Genomic DNA, 16556 nt, shown 5'->3' on the forward strand with positions numbered 1-16556 from the left:
TTAGGGGACTGGAGGTTAAAACATACCAAGAATGGTTGCTGGAATTGGATATGTTTAATTTTATGAAAATAAGGATTAGGGGTGACATTCCAATACTTGAGGAGCTGCCATAAAAAAGAGGGAGCAGCTATTTTCCATAGCATCTGAAGGTAGGACAAGAAGCAATGAATGGAAACTAATCAAGGAGAGAAGCAACTTAGAACTAAGGAGAAATTTCCTGGCTGTTAGAACAATCCATCAGTGGAATGGCTTCCTTCAGAAGTTGTGAGTGTGCCAAGGAAGATATTCGAAAGCCTTTGCAACCAAAATAAGTTAGATTATGTTCAGTTTCTGACATTAATATGCTATTTAAGATAATGTATCAAATTCTGGTATTTAAAAAGAAGACATTCTTTTTACAATAAGTGGTGCTCTGCATTCTAATTTGACTTTCTTTCCCCTTTTTCTGGAATTGTAGAAAACTTTTTTTCAATGCAAAATGTTTTTCTTTGAACTCTATTCAGGACATGCTTTATAATTTAGTGTCATTTGCCAAACTAACAGGAGGTGCTAGTTTTAGAAGGTTGTAAAGCACTGTAAAGCGATATATAAGTCTAAGTGCTATTGCTATTTCTATTCCGAAAGTTCTTTCAATTTTTAAAACAACCGAATAATAGAATAACAGTGTTGGAAGGGACCTCGGAGGTCTTCTAATCCAATCCCCTGCTCAAGCAAGGAACCCTATAACCATTTCAGACAAATGGCTTTCCCAGTGGTGGGATTCAGCCAGTTCGCACCACTTCAGGACAACTGGTTGTTACCTTTCTGAGCAGTTTGGTGAACTAGTTGTTGGAAGAAATCATTAGGACAGAGAATCAGTTGTTAAATTATTTGAATCCCACCACTGGGCTTTCCTACCTCTTCTTAAAAAGCTCCAGTGTTGAGCACCCACAACTTCTGGAGGCAGGTCATTCCATTGATTAATTGTTCTAATAGTCAAGAAATGTTACCTTATTACTAGGTTGTTCTTCTCCTTGACTAGTTTCCATCCATTGTTTCTTGTCCTTCTTCAGGTGCTTTAGAGAAATTTATTTATCATTTTGTGTTAAGCAATGTAAATCTCTCTCTCTCTCTCTCTCTCTCTCTCTCTCTCTCTCTCTCTCTCTCTCTCTCTCTCTCTCTCTCTCTCTCTCTCTCACTCTCTCACTCTCTCACTCTCTCACTCTCTCACTCTCTCACTCTCACTCTCTCTCTCACTCTCTCACTCTCTCACTCTCTCACTCTCTCTCTCTCTCTGCATGGGGGACAGGAAAGGAAATCCATGACTTTACATATTGATTGAGAAATCATATATTTACTTGTCTTTCATTTTTTAAATAACATTTAGGGTTTTTTTAGTCTCTTCTTCTTGTCAGCCATAACTGAACACAGTTTACTAACCCTACACAAACTTTTTCTTCAACTTGTATGTCCTCATCAATTCTTCTTATGACAGTTGTTGGATGGATAACAAATAGCTATTTAATTTTGTCATCTTTATTGCTACTTGTTTCCTAATAACTTCAATGCAATTTCCAGTATAAATCATTTCAGATCATGCCTGGATCTGACCCTCCACTTTAAAGCCTGAAGGCATTTTATAAAATTAGAATAATAGTAATCTTCATTATAGGATTGAAAGTTGGATGGAATGAAGTTTATCATGATAATAAAAAGTAATAATAAAATAATAAACCAAACTGCTTTTTGTTTAGTGCATTGTATGGATGATTAATGCACACAAAACACAGTCTCTCTAGTGAATGCCTTTAATGGATGAATCAAAAGGTGGAAAGTTGCACAGGGATACACACTGTATTTCATTCTATAACTGCTTTTAAAAAAAGTGTTTCATGCCAGCCTTTGCGGAAAAGAGAATCAATTGTAACTGGGGCTGTGGAATCGTCCAGCCCCACCTTCAGTTGTGAATGTTGTGTTTTTTAATGTTGTCTTGTTTTTGTATGTCTCTCCCTCCCGCTTTTCTTATTGTAAGCCTGCCCTGAGTCTCCTTGAGAGTGGACGGAATACAAATTAAATAAATCAAATCAAATAAAATAAAATAAAATACAGGCTATAGTCTGAAAAGAGTAACATGATAGTACTTCTTCTAGGTTGTCCCAAGAGAGTTTGATGCAGTAGTTGTTCTCTTAGTATGAAAAAAATTGCATATAAAAGTGCCATACGTAGAAGCAGTGCAGTAGAGGAAGGATATCTAGGAACCAAATCTGCAAGTTATATACTTGTCAGTCAGTGGTAGGAATGTGGGTGATTTCAGATAGGAACATCTTTAAGGGCAGAAGGAGAAGCAGAATGGGGTTTTCTGAGCTCTTACAATTTTCATATAAGGGAAAATAAGAGAAGGAAAAACAACTGGATCAATTCAGGATTGAATTTTGGAGTCCCCTCTGAAATTGATTGTTTGCTTGCAGATGTTTCCATACCTAACTAGGTAACACCACAAGGGAGGTGGGGGGTTTGTTCCCTGTTTGTACAGTAACTTGCCTTGCCAGTTTTCTTGGAAGTATGGTTTTCTCCTTCAAAAGAGACAATAAAAAACTAAGAAGGAAACAAAAAGACCAGGACACATCCTCTCCAGCCAACAACCAGCCAAGTAAGAAGACAATCAGAAAACAATAACCAAACATATTTCAAAGCTGTGTCTATTGGACAAATGGTTTCAAAAATAAAGATTTTTGTGTCATAGTCCAGGATTTTATTTTCAGTACCAACACTGGAACCTGTATACAAATCACTATATATAATAGAAATTTGGTTTCTGTCCATATGTTCTTGATATCAGAAACATAATCTAAGAGGGAAACGTGGTTTTGTTCTTGCTACTATTCAATCATTAAGAGTTGGAAACTTTTGCAAATCTACTACAAATCACCCAAGGATGTAATAGTAGTGCTGCCGTTTGCCTCTCATTGCTTTAGAGAAATCATACAATATCGAATTTCAGCCTAGGAGATTATGGCACACATTTATTCGTTTGCTTATTGATAGGTCAGCATGGTTAAAGAGTTTAACAACTCATATTATCAACTTATATTATAATACGTATGATAAAAGATAAATAAAATCAGCCCTAAATCCAGTGCAAGTTAAAACTCAAAATTATTTCCAAAATACTAGAATAATATTTGACTCTAACAAGATCTCTGCTAAGAGCAATTCAATTCATTCAAATAAATGTTTAGCCAAGGTGGCGCAGTGGTTAAATGCAGCACTGCAGGCTACTGCTAGATCAGCAGGTCAGCGGTTCAAATCTCACCGGCTCAGGGTTGACTCAGCCTTCCATCCTTCCGAGGTGGGTAAAATGAGGACCCAGATTGTTGGGGGCAATATGCTGACTCTCTGTAAACCGCTTAGAGAGGCCTGAAAGGCCTATGAAGCGGTATATAAGTCTACTGCTATTGCTATATTGCTATAAAGCTAAATAAACAAGACTTTAGAACTATTCTTAAAGTGATGAGAAGTTTTAATAAACTTTAAAAGAGGCTAAAAAAAGCTCTAATTCCTGGTCTTGAAGTGCAGATAATTGATACAGGTAATATAAGTTACCATTCCAGTAATTCATTCCCAAACCATTTAAGGCTTGAAAAGTAATATTTTAATTTTATTGAAATACAGAATTTCAACTCGTTTGTTATTTCCAATTCATGTTGGAAATAACAACATAGTCTCCAGTCTGGAACCCTGGAATAGATAAGGGTGAACAAATGAAGTCTTATCAAGAACATATTCTGGTAGGAAAATGGATAACACATAATGGAGGGATACAGTTAATCTTAGAGGCGTTTGCTATTCCCTAAGAGCATTGCTTAGAAGCCTTCACTGGATGCCAGGTTATAGCAGTCAGTTTTTCAAAGTTAGGTCAAGGTCAGAGGTGGTTTGTACTTCACTGGGGGCCATCAAGATTCCCATGAATGTAGATTATATTAGAAAATCCATCAGCCCCAAATCTTGAAAGGATATAATGTTAAATAATGTCCATATTCTCAACAGTTTTCCTAGGCTGAAGTCCATTTCCTTGCTACCCCTGTCTGGAAAGCCTGACATAACCTCAAAGGAATAGAATATAGAATCATAGGACTGGAAGGAACCTCAGAGGTCTTCTAGCTCAACCTTCTACTCAAGACAGGAATTTTCTACCATCCCAGCTAAGTGGTTGTCCAGTCTATTTTTGAAAACCTCCAGTGATGGAGCACCTACAACCCCAGACTATTGATCTATTGATTAATTTCTCTTACTGTCAGAAAAGGAAAAAACCTTCCTTCTAGGTTATGTCTCTCTTTGACAAATTTACAACCCTTGCTTCTTGTCCTGTCCTCTGGTACCCTAGAGAATAAGTCAATCCTCTCTTCTTTGTGACAGCCCCTCAACCACTGGGAGACAGTTAACATGGCCCCCCTGATCCTTTTCTACAATAGGATATACCTAAGTCCCACAACTGTTTGTCATACGATTTAACCTCCAGACCCTTTATCATCTTTGTGAATGTCCCCAATAAGTTCTAAGGTGAATACAAATTCCAGGAGGGTGGCACTATTTAGCACAAGAAGCACTGATGTGCCAGTTGCATGGCTGAATTATGGTGTTTCACTGTGTGACTTCCCCCTTGTATTTTTCCCCCCGTGCCAAGCCTTTGCTTTTCCATTGCACATATCTCTCTGGCCTTGTTGGTTAGCATCTTGAGCACCCAGAAAATACTGCTACAGGCTGCATCACTTAGAGTGCAGAAATCAAGGAAGAAAGTTTTATAATTCAGTGATAATAGACGCGCCCTACATGGAGGAGATTCTTAAAGGGGAAGTGGAAAAATGTTGTTGGAAAACTTGGATATTCATTTGCAATCAGTGTAGAGACGACATAATTCTAATTTAGTGTAAATATAGTAACTTCCTGCGTTCCATCTGGCCTTTGTGTTCGGTATAATACTTTCCATATATGTGTTTCTATCCGTCTTAATTACTCCAAAAATGAAAATGAATTTTAAATTCATCTGCTTTGTTTTCATTTTAGCATCAGCTTAACATGCTCTTAAAATGATAGGAATAGTAGCATTTCAAAGTGCGTGTGTGTTTTTTTCCTGTAATCTTCTACCTCCCGGCTATTTTTATTTATTTTTAAAGGGTACTTTTGCACTGTGGTAAGATTTCCTTCACTAAACATGCTGAACACTCCACCCATCATCACTTCCCTCTTGGACTCAGACTGAAATGTATAAATCCGAGAAGTTCAGCAGTTTAATGTGAACCTACCATGTTTAAAACCCACAAGAATTACCGAAGCAGTTAATTAGCAAGATAGTTTTGTGATTTGCATAATACAGACAGCCTCATGAATAAAGACAAGCATCCATTCTTATGAGGATGCTTAGAGGGGTTGCCATGCATGCATTTGTTTTAGGATAATTTACAGGAATTATAATTTGTTTGTAGAAGAACCCTTACAGCTTGATTTCTAAACACGCTGATTATGATCATGCAGTTAACATAACCAACAACTTGAAATATATGTCTGTCGTATTGTTCTCTACCCTTTACAAAACAGAAGGAAACTATATTAAAGCCATTTAAAAGACATAGAATCCACCAGATTAGGAGGACGTAAACCCTATACTCCCCCATCCCTTAACTGTCATGGGAGGTTTTACCAAGTGAGGGCATCTATTTTGGGAAGACCTCCGATATTTACAAACATGTGTATGCTTGTTTCCTTGAGAACTCAAGCTCAGTTTATCAGAGCTTGAGCTTTCATGGAAATGAAATTTACATCCAATTATAATCTGGATAGTCCTAATTGCTCAGCATGTATTTGGGAGGTCTCTGTCATCATGATCAGTGCATTTTTGGAAGACCTTCCTTAGGGCTTTTTTGTCTGCTAAGGGCTACAAATATTCTCCTTTATTGAAAATTGCTGGTTTGGTACCATGGGGACTATAGAACCCATATCTAAAGACCAATTCAACACAGCAACCCTTGTTTGTATTATACTTTGTCTATGGAGAACCAAGTTAGATAACACTCATCTTCTGGGCTGACCTATGTCTTCCTGATGTAACTGTTAATATATTTATTCAGTCTGGCGTTAAAGTCTCCAGTCAGTAAAATATCTGCATTTTACAGCAGTTGATCCTCCTATAGGCAGTCATCTCCAACTTTACGCATCCCAAGAAATGAACCTGGCACAAGCTAGACATTCGGAGTTTGCAGATACATCAAGAGGACGGAGTGTTTTCGCTGCTTCCAATCACTCTTTGTTTCCTTTCAGCCAGGCACCATGGGACGGAAAGTCTCCCCTTCTACTATCGGTCGCTGGCTGAGGGCTCACATTAAGTTGGCCTACCAGCAGCAGGGCAGGGCAGTACCACCTAGAATCACGGCTCATTCTACGAGGAGTGCCGCCACCATGGCCGCACAGCCTCCTGTGGAGGAACTTTGTAGGGCAGCCACATGGTCGTACCCAACCTTATTCATTAAGCACTATCGCACAACTGAAATAAAAGTTGATATTACTTACTTGCTCTTTCATGCAAATCTAATTTCACTGGTGGAGGTGTTTGTGAGGAAAAACCTAAAAAAGGGGGAGGAGGGAAATATCCTAGTACCATATTTCCTATAGGAAAATAGTCTCCATTTTTTCCAAATATTATTTAAAGGGGGTATCCACAAGCTTGTTCTGACTCTCTGATTTCAAGGGATGTCATTAATATATCCAGGGGCCCTGGGAACCCATCAGTCAGCAGTGTTCAGTCTTATGCTTCTGGCAGATTTTCGGAAGGTGTACAAGACTGTAGGGGATTTTATAGGGCATCACAAATCTTGCTTTCATGAATGAAATCTGTTTTATCAATTCATTTTCTGAAGCTCAGGGCTCCCCTTAATCTTTCTCAAAGCCCTAGTGGCACAGTGGTTAAAAGTGTAATATTGCAGACAAACCTTGCCCACAGCCTGGAGTTTGATCCTGACTGGCTCAAGATTGACTCAGCTTTCTATCCTTCCAAAGTCAGTAAATTAAGGACCCAGATTGTTGGTGGCCACATGCAAAGACATTGTAAACTGCCCAGAGTGCTGTAAAATGCTAAGGGGCAGTATATACAGTATGTCTAAATGCTATTGCTATTCCCCAATCAGAGAGATGATGGGAGTATGGTGAATTTGTTCATAGTCAGAGCCACCTCTGTTGTTACTGCATAGTCATTTAGTTTCAGTGTGATATTCGTCATTGGGGGTAGGGGTTGCCTATATTGCAATGGATTGGTTTGCTAGAACAACCTTCCATAAGATTTTATAGTGTATTTGAAACACAGCTTCTCACCTTCTAAAACAATAATTTTTAAGAAGCAAGCTCTCAACAGCAGCTCCTTCTTTATGATCCTTTGACTTAAATGCTGTTTAACCATTATGGAACAAGAGATGGATGAGAAAATAGATATTTATACATGTATATTTTTTTTCTTGAAATCTCCTAAGCTTGGTCAGATGTTATAGTGGCAGAGGTAAGTTCAAAGAAGATATTGTTAATTTCTAGTCATTTCTAGTGCATTCATACTTTGAAATTTGTGTAGATTTCAGTGTGCACAAAGAGATTGTATATCTGTGGGAGAAATATTGGCTTGCAATGAATTATGTAAATTAGTGTCTTATACATCTTCCTTTTTCTTCCTTGAAAATGCTAGTTTTGTGCCACTGGTTTGGCATCTATAACTTTTATTTTCTTTGCCCCACATAAGTACATGGCAATAGCCTTATGTACTCCAGCCTGAGTTTTTTTTTGTCTTGCTGTTGGTGATTGGGTAGGTTGTAACCTTCAGGGAAGCATCTTCATCCGTAAAGCAATGAATAGTGAGTGATTGAAGGATTTTCATCAGTGTCCAGTTATTGGCCTGTGGGGTTTAAAGAAACTGTTTTTTCCTTTGAGATCGCCCTTTGATCTCCAGCCTCCTCCTCCTCCTCCTTCATCAGTGTCCAGTTATTGGCCTGTGGGGTTTAAAGAAACTGTTTTTTCCTTTGAGATCGCCCTTTGATCTCCAGCCTCCTCCTCCTCCTTTCAGGGTTACCTACTTTAAAAATTCCATCTGATGATGGCCTCACATCATGTATTTGATCCACAAATACATAGAACATGCTATTTTGGGGAAATTTTCTTACTTCTTTTCTGGTCCTTGTTTGAGGTACAACTGAGAACTGATAGGATTTGGAGAGAAGAATATGTCTTAATCTTGGGGTTATAATATGTACATGACTAACTGATAACATAAATACAGGAGAAATTGTTCCTCTGATATCTGAAGTAGGGCTACAATATTTTACAATATTTAATATTATTAATCTGTTTGCTGTAGAGCCATTAACTGTATTGAACATCAGACTCAGTCACTTTCTGTTTCCATCTTGGTCTCTTCCTTTCTCACATATAGGTGTACACAGACAGGCATACAGAAAATTTGGAATTATACTTGATATTATATATTTATGCAAAAGTATACGTTCCCCAACCTGTAAAGTTTGAATGGAAGAGATTTACTATCATTTCTATTTGCATTCATGTTTAAGAGGAGCAGGGTGGAAAGTATTTTCACATCAATTTCTTGTACTGATAGTTTCTTAAAAAGAGGGGGTGGGGAGTCTTGCAAATTGTCCTTCCAAACTCCAGTTTTTAGATATGAACAGTTAGAATTATGATAAAGCAATGTTCTTTTCTCACTGTATAATCAGAGGAGCTGGCGTATCCTACTTATTTCTGTGGGCAATTCCTCATCAAGCCCTGATTCAAATTTTGCAGTCAGGATATAGTTCTTGTTTTCTTTCCATTTCTGTCTTTTGCTCTTTTGGATACCATATTTTTCAAGCCTGGCAATGTGTCTCAAAAACATTTAATTAGGTTGGAAAAGTCTTTTCTTGTTTCCTAGATAAACCAAGGGACATAAATGCTATGAGTCTGACATTCTTCATGTAGCATAACTGAAGACCATGCCTGATTGAGACAATTTGTTAGATTCTAGTTGCTGAGAAAGTCAGTTTTGGTTCACCGTTTTTAAAAACTTAGTTGTATTGAAAGATCTGTTTGTTCTGCTGTTGACATCTAACATTCTCCTAAGGTCAGTCAAGGTAAAATCATGATGACAGAAGTGAGCATTGTTGTAGCATTGTTAAATGCCAGCTATCAAATATAAACATAGAATATGCATAGCTACAATTCCTTATACTTGAGTGCATTTTTTGAATTGATATCCTCTTTGTATATTTATTTACAGAAAATGTTACTTACTTGGCCCCTTGGCAACATTTTCAAGGTCGAAGGAACTTCTCTAACATACACTGGTAGTAGCTTCATGAAGCTTTTAATGGAAAGTAGTCTTGAATGTGTCACCTACAATACTTGCTTTCGCTGTGAAGCAATTGCTTATTTTATTTTAAGGTTCAGTTATTTTCTAGGACTGTCGTGTCATATTCATATCACATTTAGATGGTGGGGGAGTTGGAACAGGGAAAGAAACCTAAATGCTAAAAAAAAAAAAGATAGTGACTTCCCAAAGCGAACATGTTTGATGAATGTTGTATAGTGAAGTGTTTTTAGCCAAAAAGATTTCAGAAGATAATTAACCTTGATGTTTTCCATAAAAATGATATTCTGATCTGCACATTGGGAAATATTTCATAGGACAGGTAAATATATAATATATTTAGAGATAGCAAAGCACTCTGAAGTGGTGCTCTTCTTCAGAAGAAATATTCAACATGTTTTCAGTTAATCCAGCATGTTTTTGACTAGAAAATATAATATGCAGAATTTGTGCATATATATTCTTTTTATCTGAAGTACAAATAAAGTAAAATAGTAAATTGGAACAGGAAGACGGGTTCTCTCTCTGGCTGAGAGAACGTGACCAGCCTAAGTCTCTCATTCAGCTCTATAATTGAACAGAGGTTGAATCTGAGTTTTTTCTCACTCAAATCCTATATATTAAACATTACACAATGCTGGCATTGCAGTGCAATTAATATTTATTGATATACTGCCTTGAACATGGAGATCACATTTAGCTCTTGTGATTCATTACCGCTGGTAGAACTATCTTTCATGAATTTGTCTTTTCCCCTCTTTACATCCATTGAAGACAGCAGCTGTCATTATATATTTGTAATAGCAAATTCCTCCATAAGTTTTAGACTGAGTAAAACATTAATGCACAAGGCTACCTACTTTTGGCCTTTTTATTTCTCCTTTGTACATTATTGTATAATGTTCTGAGGCATGATGTGTGGAAGCTCAATCTGTTGTAAGCACCTACAAAAGTGATAGAACATGTAAAGGTTTTGTGGGAAAATTGTGTATCAAATTATATGACCAATAATATATATTTTTCGGCAGGCTAATTAATTCAAGCTTAAGACACAGGCTGTAACTCAGGAGAAGAAGACATGCTGTGCATATAAAAGGTCAAAATTAGAAAGAATTCAGAAAGATTCTTGTATGAAATCTGTCAGCTAATATATACAGTTAGCTACAGATAGCTAGATGGACACTTGGTCTCATTCAGAGCTGTATAGGCACTGTAAAGCAAGGACCTGAGGTATAGAATTATTATTTACTTGTAAGTGGACTAAAATCTATATTTTTAATTATTTTTAGGTGAAAGTGATGGTGAAAATTTGCCCATCACAAGAAGCACACAACACATCAGAATCTATGTCATTTCTGAAGGTAGATTCACGAAAAAAGCAGATCACACTTTATGATCCATCTACAAGTGGCTGTAATGCAAGTCACCGAAGAGGAGCTGTGGCTGTCCCAAAGATGTTTGCTTTCGATGCAGTGTTCCCCCAGGATGCTTCCCAGGTACCAAAGCTGAGCATATAAAGCTGATAATTTGAATTGCTGCCATGGCATTTAATTCTGGTGATAGAGTTCTTTTACAGTATTTTTTCCCTTTGAATTAGTTGGTTTAATTACTGGGAAGGCATGCTAATTAATAGTCAGTTTGCAAGGCCTCACGCTGTTTTAATTTAGCCCAGATGTGAAATTAAGAAGCAATATCTGTAGAGGTAATTCTGTTCAGTGATTATATTCCTACTATCTTTCTTGTGTGGTTTAAAGCAACATATACATACAACTTGTGACTTCCATAGTATCCCATTTTAGTCTTAGTTATAGCATAGTATTTATAAGTTTGGGCTTATCTATATCATTATGAGAGAACATCAAATATTTTGTTATTGTAGAAGGATGGAATAAAATGAATAGTGTAGGTTTTTTTGAAGTATGTTGACTTCAGTTTCCATAACCCCTAGCCTAGGACTGTCAAACTTGTGGCCCGTGGGCCAAATGTTTCATGCACTGGCTATGCCCAGGCCCAGTTTAGCAAAGTGGGAAAAAGTCCTGATACATCATGTGATGCTGCCATGATGATGTGAGTTTGACAGCTCTTCCCTAGCCCATAGGAACTGTGAAAATCAAGAATGCTGCAATGATTTTCATATTGTTTTTGAGAAAACATAGAGACATGTCTCTTTGAGAAAGTATGTTATGGCCAACTATCCTCCCTAAAAAAAGGTTGCCTATCATTTCCAACTTTTGAGATGAGGTACAACTGTGGAACAATGGCCCATATTTAAAACAGACTCTCCCTGCAGTCTTATGCATGTGCTTTGGAAGAATTATACTGCATATCCATACCAAAAAAGGCCTTAGAAGATGTCCTGGGACCCTTCATTAGAAGGTTTTTCTAATGGATTTTGTAGGATTTTCACAATAAACAAGTTAGTGTCCCATTGGAGATAATTGGAAGATTGAAATAACCTGTTCTTGAAAGTAGAACTGGCAGTTTTTTTGCTTTCTCTATCAACATAGTCCAATTCATGGAAATTAAAACAAAGAAGTAACAGAATTAGGAACTGTTCTCCTTCAACCACTGTGGAACACCTATCTCCCATTCCTCCTTTGTACTTTTTCTTTGCTGTGACTGAGAAATAATTCACTGTTCTCCATAATTCTTGCCATTCCTTCTTCCTATACTAAAATGTACTAAAATGGTTACAACGAAACCAGCTATGCATTTTTCCACATATATAAGTGCCAAATATATCATGAATTTGCTGTCTGATATTCATCTACATGTAAATGGACATTGGATCCCCCGCTTCTTTCCTCTCCTCCTCCCCCCAATTCTGATGGCATGGTCAATGGAAGGGACCTGGAGCATACCTTCTGTGTTAGTTCTGGTGGGTTAAGCAGAAGCAATGGGAGAAGTCTGCATTAACATTGCATAACCTTAATTAAGCTTTTTGGTGGCATGGCATCTTGCATAATCCTAGACTGCTTGATTAGAATATAGTACAGTATATTGTGGAAACTCAGAAAATAAGTTAGTTCAGTAATATAATTAAGTCTGGTATGTAAATGTATCTTGTCAGCTTATCTGGTTAGATGAAATATTCCACTAGCATTTTATATTGCTATGGTAGAGACATGGGGTCAGGTGTCAATAGGTTTTATGGCTCCCTTTACTTTCTGTTGTAGCATGAATTTCCCTTGCATTTTTCAAGTAGCCTTGATTTTGGTTAAGAATTAGAGCTGGCTATCATTTGAGTGTAGTATAAAATTAACAAATCTATGTTTTCTGCTTGATTAAAATTTGAAATGTGGCCTTACCCCTGATTTGCACATTGTTTTTATGAGTTGAGATAGTTAACATTTATTACAATATATATCTGAAATGAGGAACTAAAGTTAGTTTATGTGGGAATTCGGTTAACCTTAAATTTATAGTATATTAGTGATTTAACCGTTGGCTGTAATTATGGTTGTCAGTGAAGCATAGGTTTAGCTCAGGAGCTGGTGTTTGTCTGAAGAGAACCAGGCCAAATACATATGGTATAGCAGACGGTTGCTGTCCTGAATGGCTCCCTGGCCAGTAAAGAAAACATAAAGCTGGCAGGAGATGACACATGAATCTGAAACTCAAAAGGAGTAACAGAACATGTGTGTGTAATTTAGATTTCCTGTATGGTTTCATTACATTTGATGAAAAGAAATCTGTTTTCTCCCCATTGAACAGCATTTCTCTTTCTTTCTCCAGCACACAGACGAGACTTAAAAGCATGTCCTTTGTATCTGTGTGTTTTCCAGAGATGCGTTTGTTATCATTAAGATTAAAACAGAAAAGTTCCAAATTTTTTCATTTGGGGTGAAATGAAATGCATTTGTGGGTGGGTGCTTCCTTCTCCTAAGCATCCTTAGCAGTGCATGGTCTTTGCTATAGTGGTGAATGTCTGTAGCTCAGGTATAGGATGAAGGTAAAAGGTTCATTCTGTCACTTGACACACCCACACCTAAGCCCCATGTAAACAGAATACTCACACTGACATCCCCTAATATTACCTAGCCTCATAATGAAACATTTGGAAACCAACCCACAAGCTCTGAGAATGAACCTTTACCCTCAGTACATAGTCTGCTAGTATTAAAAAAATATGGATGATGAGACATTATATTAATTCTGTGTCTGTTGGTTAGCATTTCCTTTGCAATTGAGTTCATGGAATTGACATGCCATGGCACCCTTTTTAGTGGAATAGGAAATCATTTTGGGCTTATGTAATAGGATTTAATTAGAAAAAAATAGAATATAGACACTAGAATAGTGTGACTAATGCTGTGAAATGTGCAACTACATTGTTTTAAGAACCATTTTCATGTAAAAATAACAATACAATGCATCCTAGTCCATGCTTATTAACTGACTTCCAACTTCCTTACTAGGCTGAAGTATGCTCTGGAACAGTAGCAGAAGTAATCCAGTCTGTCGTGAATGGTGCAGATGGTTGCATCTTTTGCTTTGGCCATGTCAAGCTTGGTGAGCTCCCAAATTCATTACAGTTAATTACTATGTCAACCTGGTAATTACATGCTGTCAGCTCTTGGAACAATAAACTTGGACTACATGAATAGATTACAATTTCTTTTTAATTAGTTATGCAAACTTCTTCTGCTTTATTTCTACACTGGGACTTTAAGTTCTGTGCATTCTTTCTTGTCTTCCTTTTTTAAAAAAAATGGATAAAAGGTAAAAAGTAGCTATGGGCATCTATCAGGTTCTTTGGAGGCAGTTTTATTTTCAGGGAAAAGTGTGACATAATTCAAACAGAGCAAAGAGCTTGCAGAAATTAATTGGTTACAAAGTGACAAAGAATGGAAAAATTAATTAAGTACCAGTGAATTAATAATGAAATATGTAAAAGCTACTGTATTTGTTCTCTCCCCTTGTCAATTAAGGTGTGTACCATTGGTTATAATCTGAAGGCTTGTGTGAAGAGGGTATTTTGTTTCTATAAACCAGATGTTATCTACTTAAAGTCCATTTTTACTTCTCAGTTAGAAAATCACCATCGATTGCTGGAATTGTCATATATAAAAAATTCAACTTCAGAATTGAATAAATATTTCCAAACATCTTAAGATGAAATCCTAGAAAAAGTGAACCAAGATAGGGGAATATTACTCTGGCAATGTGGGGAGGAATATCTATCTTGAGGCTCCAATACAAATTCAAAGCACTTGAGTGGCAGAAATCAAATGCCATTTAAGTGTTGTGCTGCATTAAGAGAAGTATGATTCTAGGATCAATAATCCATTGGTCTTATTTATGTTTCATTGGTCAAACACCTGAATATTGTGCAGTTCTGGATAACATATTGTAGGAAAGACCTTGACAAACTGGTGTCCAGAGGAGAACAACCAATAGGAAGAGGTGAAGAAAAATTAACCAGTAATTATTGGAGAATTTGAATACATTTAGCCTGCAGAAGAGAAGACTAATTGGAGGGGCTTTACTAATGGATTCCTTGGACAGGGGCTTGGATTAGAAGATCTCCAGTTGTTTTCCAGTCCTTGCATTCTGTGATTCTATGAGATCTACTCCTAATTATTCTCACTGATTAGATCCCAAATGAGGGCTAGAGAGCCTTGGATTCACCACAAGATCCCAGAAATAGATGCGTCATCAGCCTAAGATGACAAGTATTACCAGTAACTAGGACTGTGATGGCGAACCTATGGCACACGTGCCACAGGTGGCATGCAGAGCCCTCTCTGCGGGCACGTGAACTGTCACCTCAGCTCTGCTACGCATGTGCACAGGCCTCTTACCGGCCATCTGGTTTTCGGCTCTCTGCCACGCATGCAGCATATGCAGGGGGAGAGCGGATGTATGAGGGACGGCGGGGCATGTGGGGGTTCATGCATGCATGTGCAGGGGCAGGAGTGTGGGGGTGCGTGTATCCACAGGGGCACTGCATGCGCATTGCATTAAGGGGGCAGGTGCACTTTCAGTACTCCTTGCCAAAAAGGTTAGCCATCACTTAAAAAATGCAATGCCCCTTCCCCACAAGATTTGTGAGTGAAGAATTAATTTGCTTTTCCTTGAAATATCAGGAATTGTGAGTGATTCTTCAGTGGAATATTTAGGAGGAGGGTGGCTGCAGTAAGGACAGTAGCCATTTGACTGCCTGAACAGATGAGGCAGCCTTTCCCCCCCCCCTCCATTTCTTTTTGTAGTCTGAAGAAAGACAAGAGCCATTCTCTGCATTGGGAGGATTCACAGTAGATGTGGGTGTGGCTAGTGGCTTCATTCCTTTCACATTCATGTCCCATTGTTTCTTCCTTTCTCCTCCTTTTACCAGAAAGTCAGCTCTTCCAGAAGTTCATCTAATCATTAATTACTCATAAATCAATCCAGGTGAATCCTTTCAAAACATAAAGAGCAAAACAGATTCTTGCCAAAATGAGAGAACAGGAGAATCCTCCTTCTACTGAATAAGAAAACTCTGATAATCCCACACTTCCTGACGCTGCAACTAACGTCACAGTGCTTAGCGGTCCAATTACATTTCCATTTGCTTTCCATTTTAGGCAAATCCTACACAATGTTTGGAGAAGATAACTCCACCCAAAGCCTTGGCATCGTACCTTGTGCTATCTCATGGCTCTTCAAGTTAATCAATGAGCGCAAAGAGAAGACTGGGACTCGTTTCTCAATTCGAGTATCTGCTGTGGAGATCAGCGGCAAAGATGAAAACCTTAAGGATTTGTTAGCTGAAGTAGCCACTGGCAGTCTTCAAGATGGACAATCCCCAGGGGTCTACCTACGAGAGGATCCAATATGTGGAACACAGGTATAAAATCTCAGGAAAAAATCTCAGGACAAGTGGGAAGCCTGGCTTATTCTTTTTTCTTGACATTTGGGTTTTTTCATCTTGAAATGCTTTCATCTGTCAACAATTACTATATATATATAGTATATTATATATATATCGTAAATATATTGTTGTAAATTTAAATAGATACCTTCACCCTAGCTTGGCTAATAAGGAGTCGAGCTCTGTGGCTTAGTGGTTAACACATCTGCCTAAGATGCAATACAGCACAGGTTCAATTCCCAGTAAGGGTATGGCTAGCTGATGAGAGCTAAATAGCTTGAAATAGATCTATACTAGTCTCCCTTTATTTATTTATCAGCACAAATACAACAA

At 37.7% G+C, this 16556-nt stretch overlaps 1 protein-coding gene across 1 annotated transcript in view; it reads left to right on the forward strand.

The window, feature by feature from the left end:
- Positions 1 to 16556, forward strand: part of KIF26A (kinesin family member 26A) — a 94298-nt gene that overhangs the window by 59617 nt on the left and 18125 nt on the right. Inside the window, exons 5-7 of the mRNA XM_087704752.1 lie at positions 10660 to 10866; positions 13789 to 13882; positions 15937 to 16199. Of these exons, the coding sequence (XP_087560878.1) occupies positions 10660 to 10866; positions 13789 to 13882; positions 15937 to 16199 (564 nt within the window). The remainder of the gene's footprint in view (positions 1 to 10659; positions 10867 to 13788; positions 13883 to 15936; positions 16200 to 16556) is intronic.

This window comes from Thamnophis sirtalis, unplaced genomic scaffold (genome assembly GCF_051295495.1).
Source record: "Thamnophis sirtalis isolate CommonGarterSnake01/CBP01778 unplaced genomic scaffold, rThaSir2_p1.2 scaffold_1, whole genome shotgun sequence".
Lineage (NCBI taxonomy): Eukaryota > Metazoa > Chordata > Lepidosauria > Squamata > Natricidae > Thamnophis > Thamnophis sirtalis.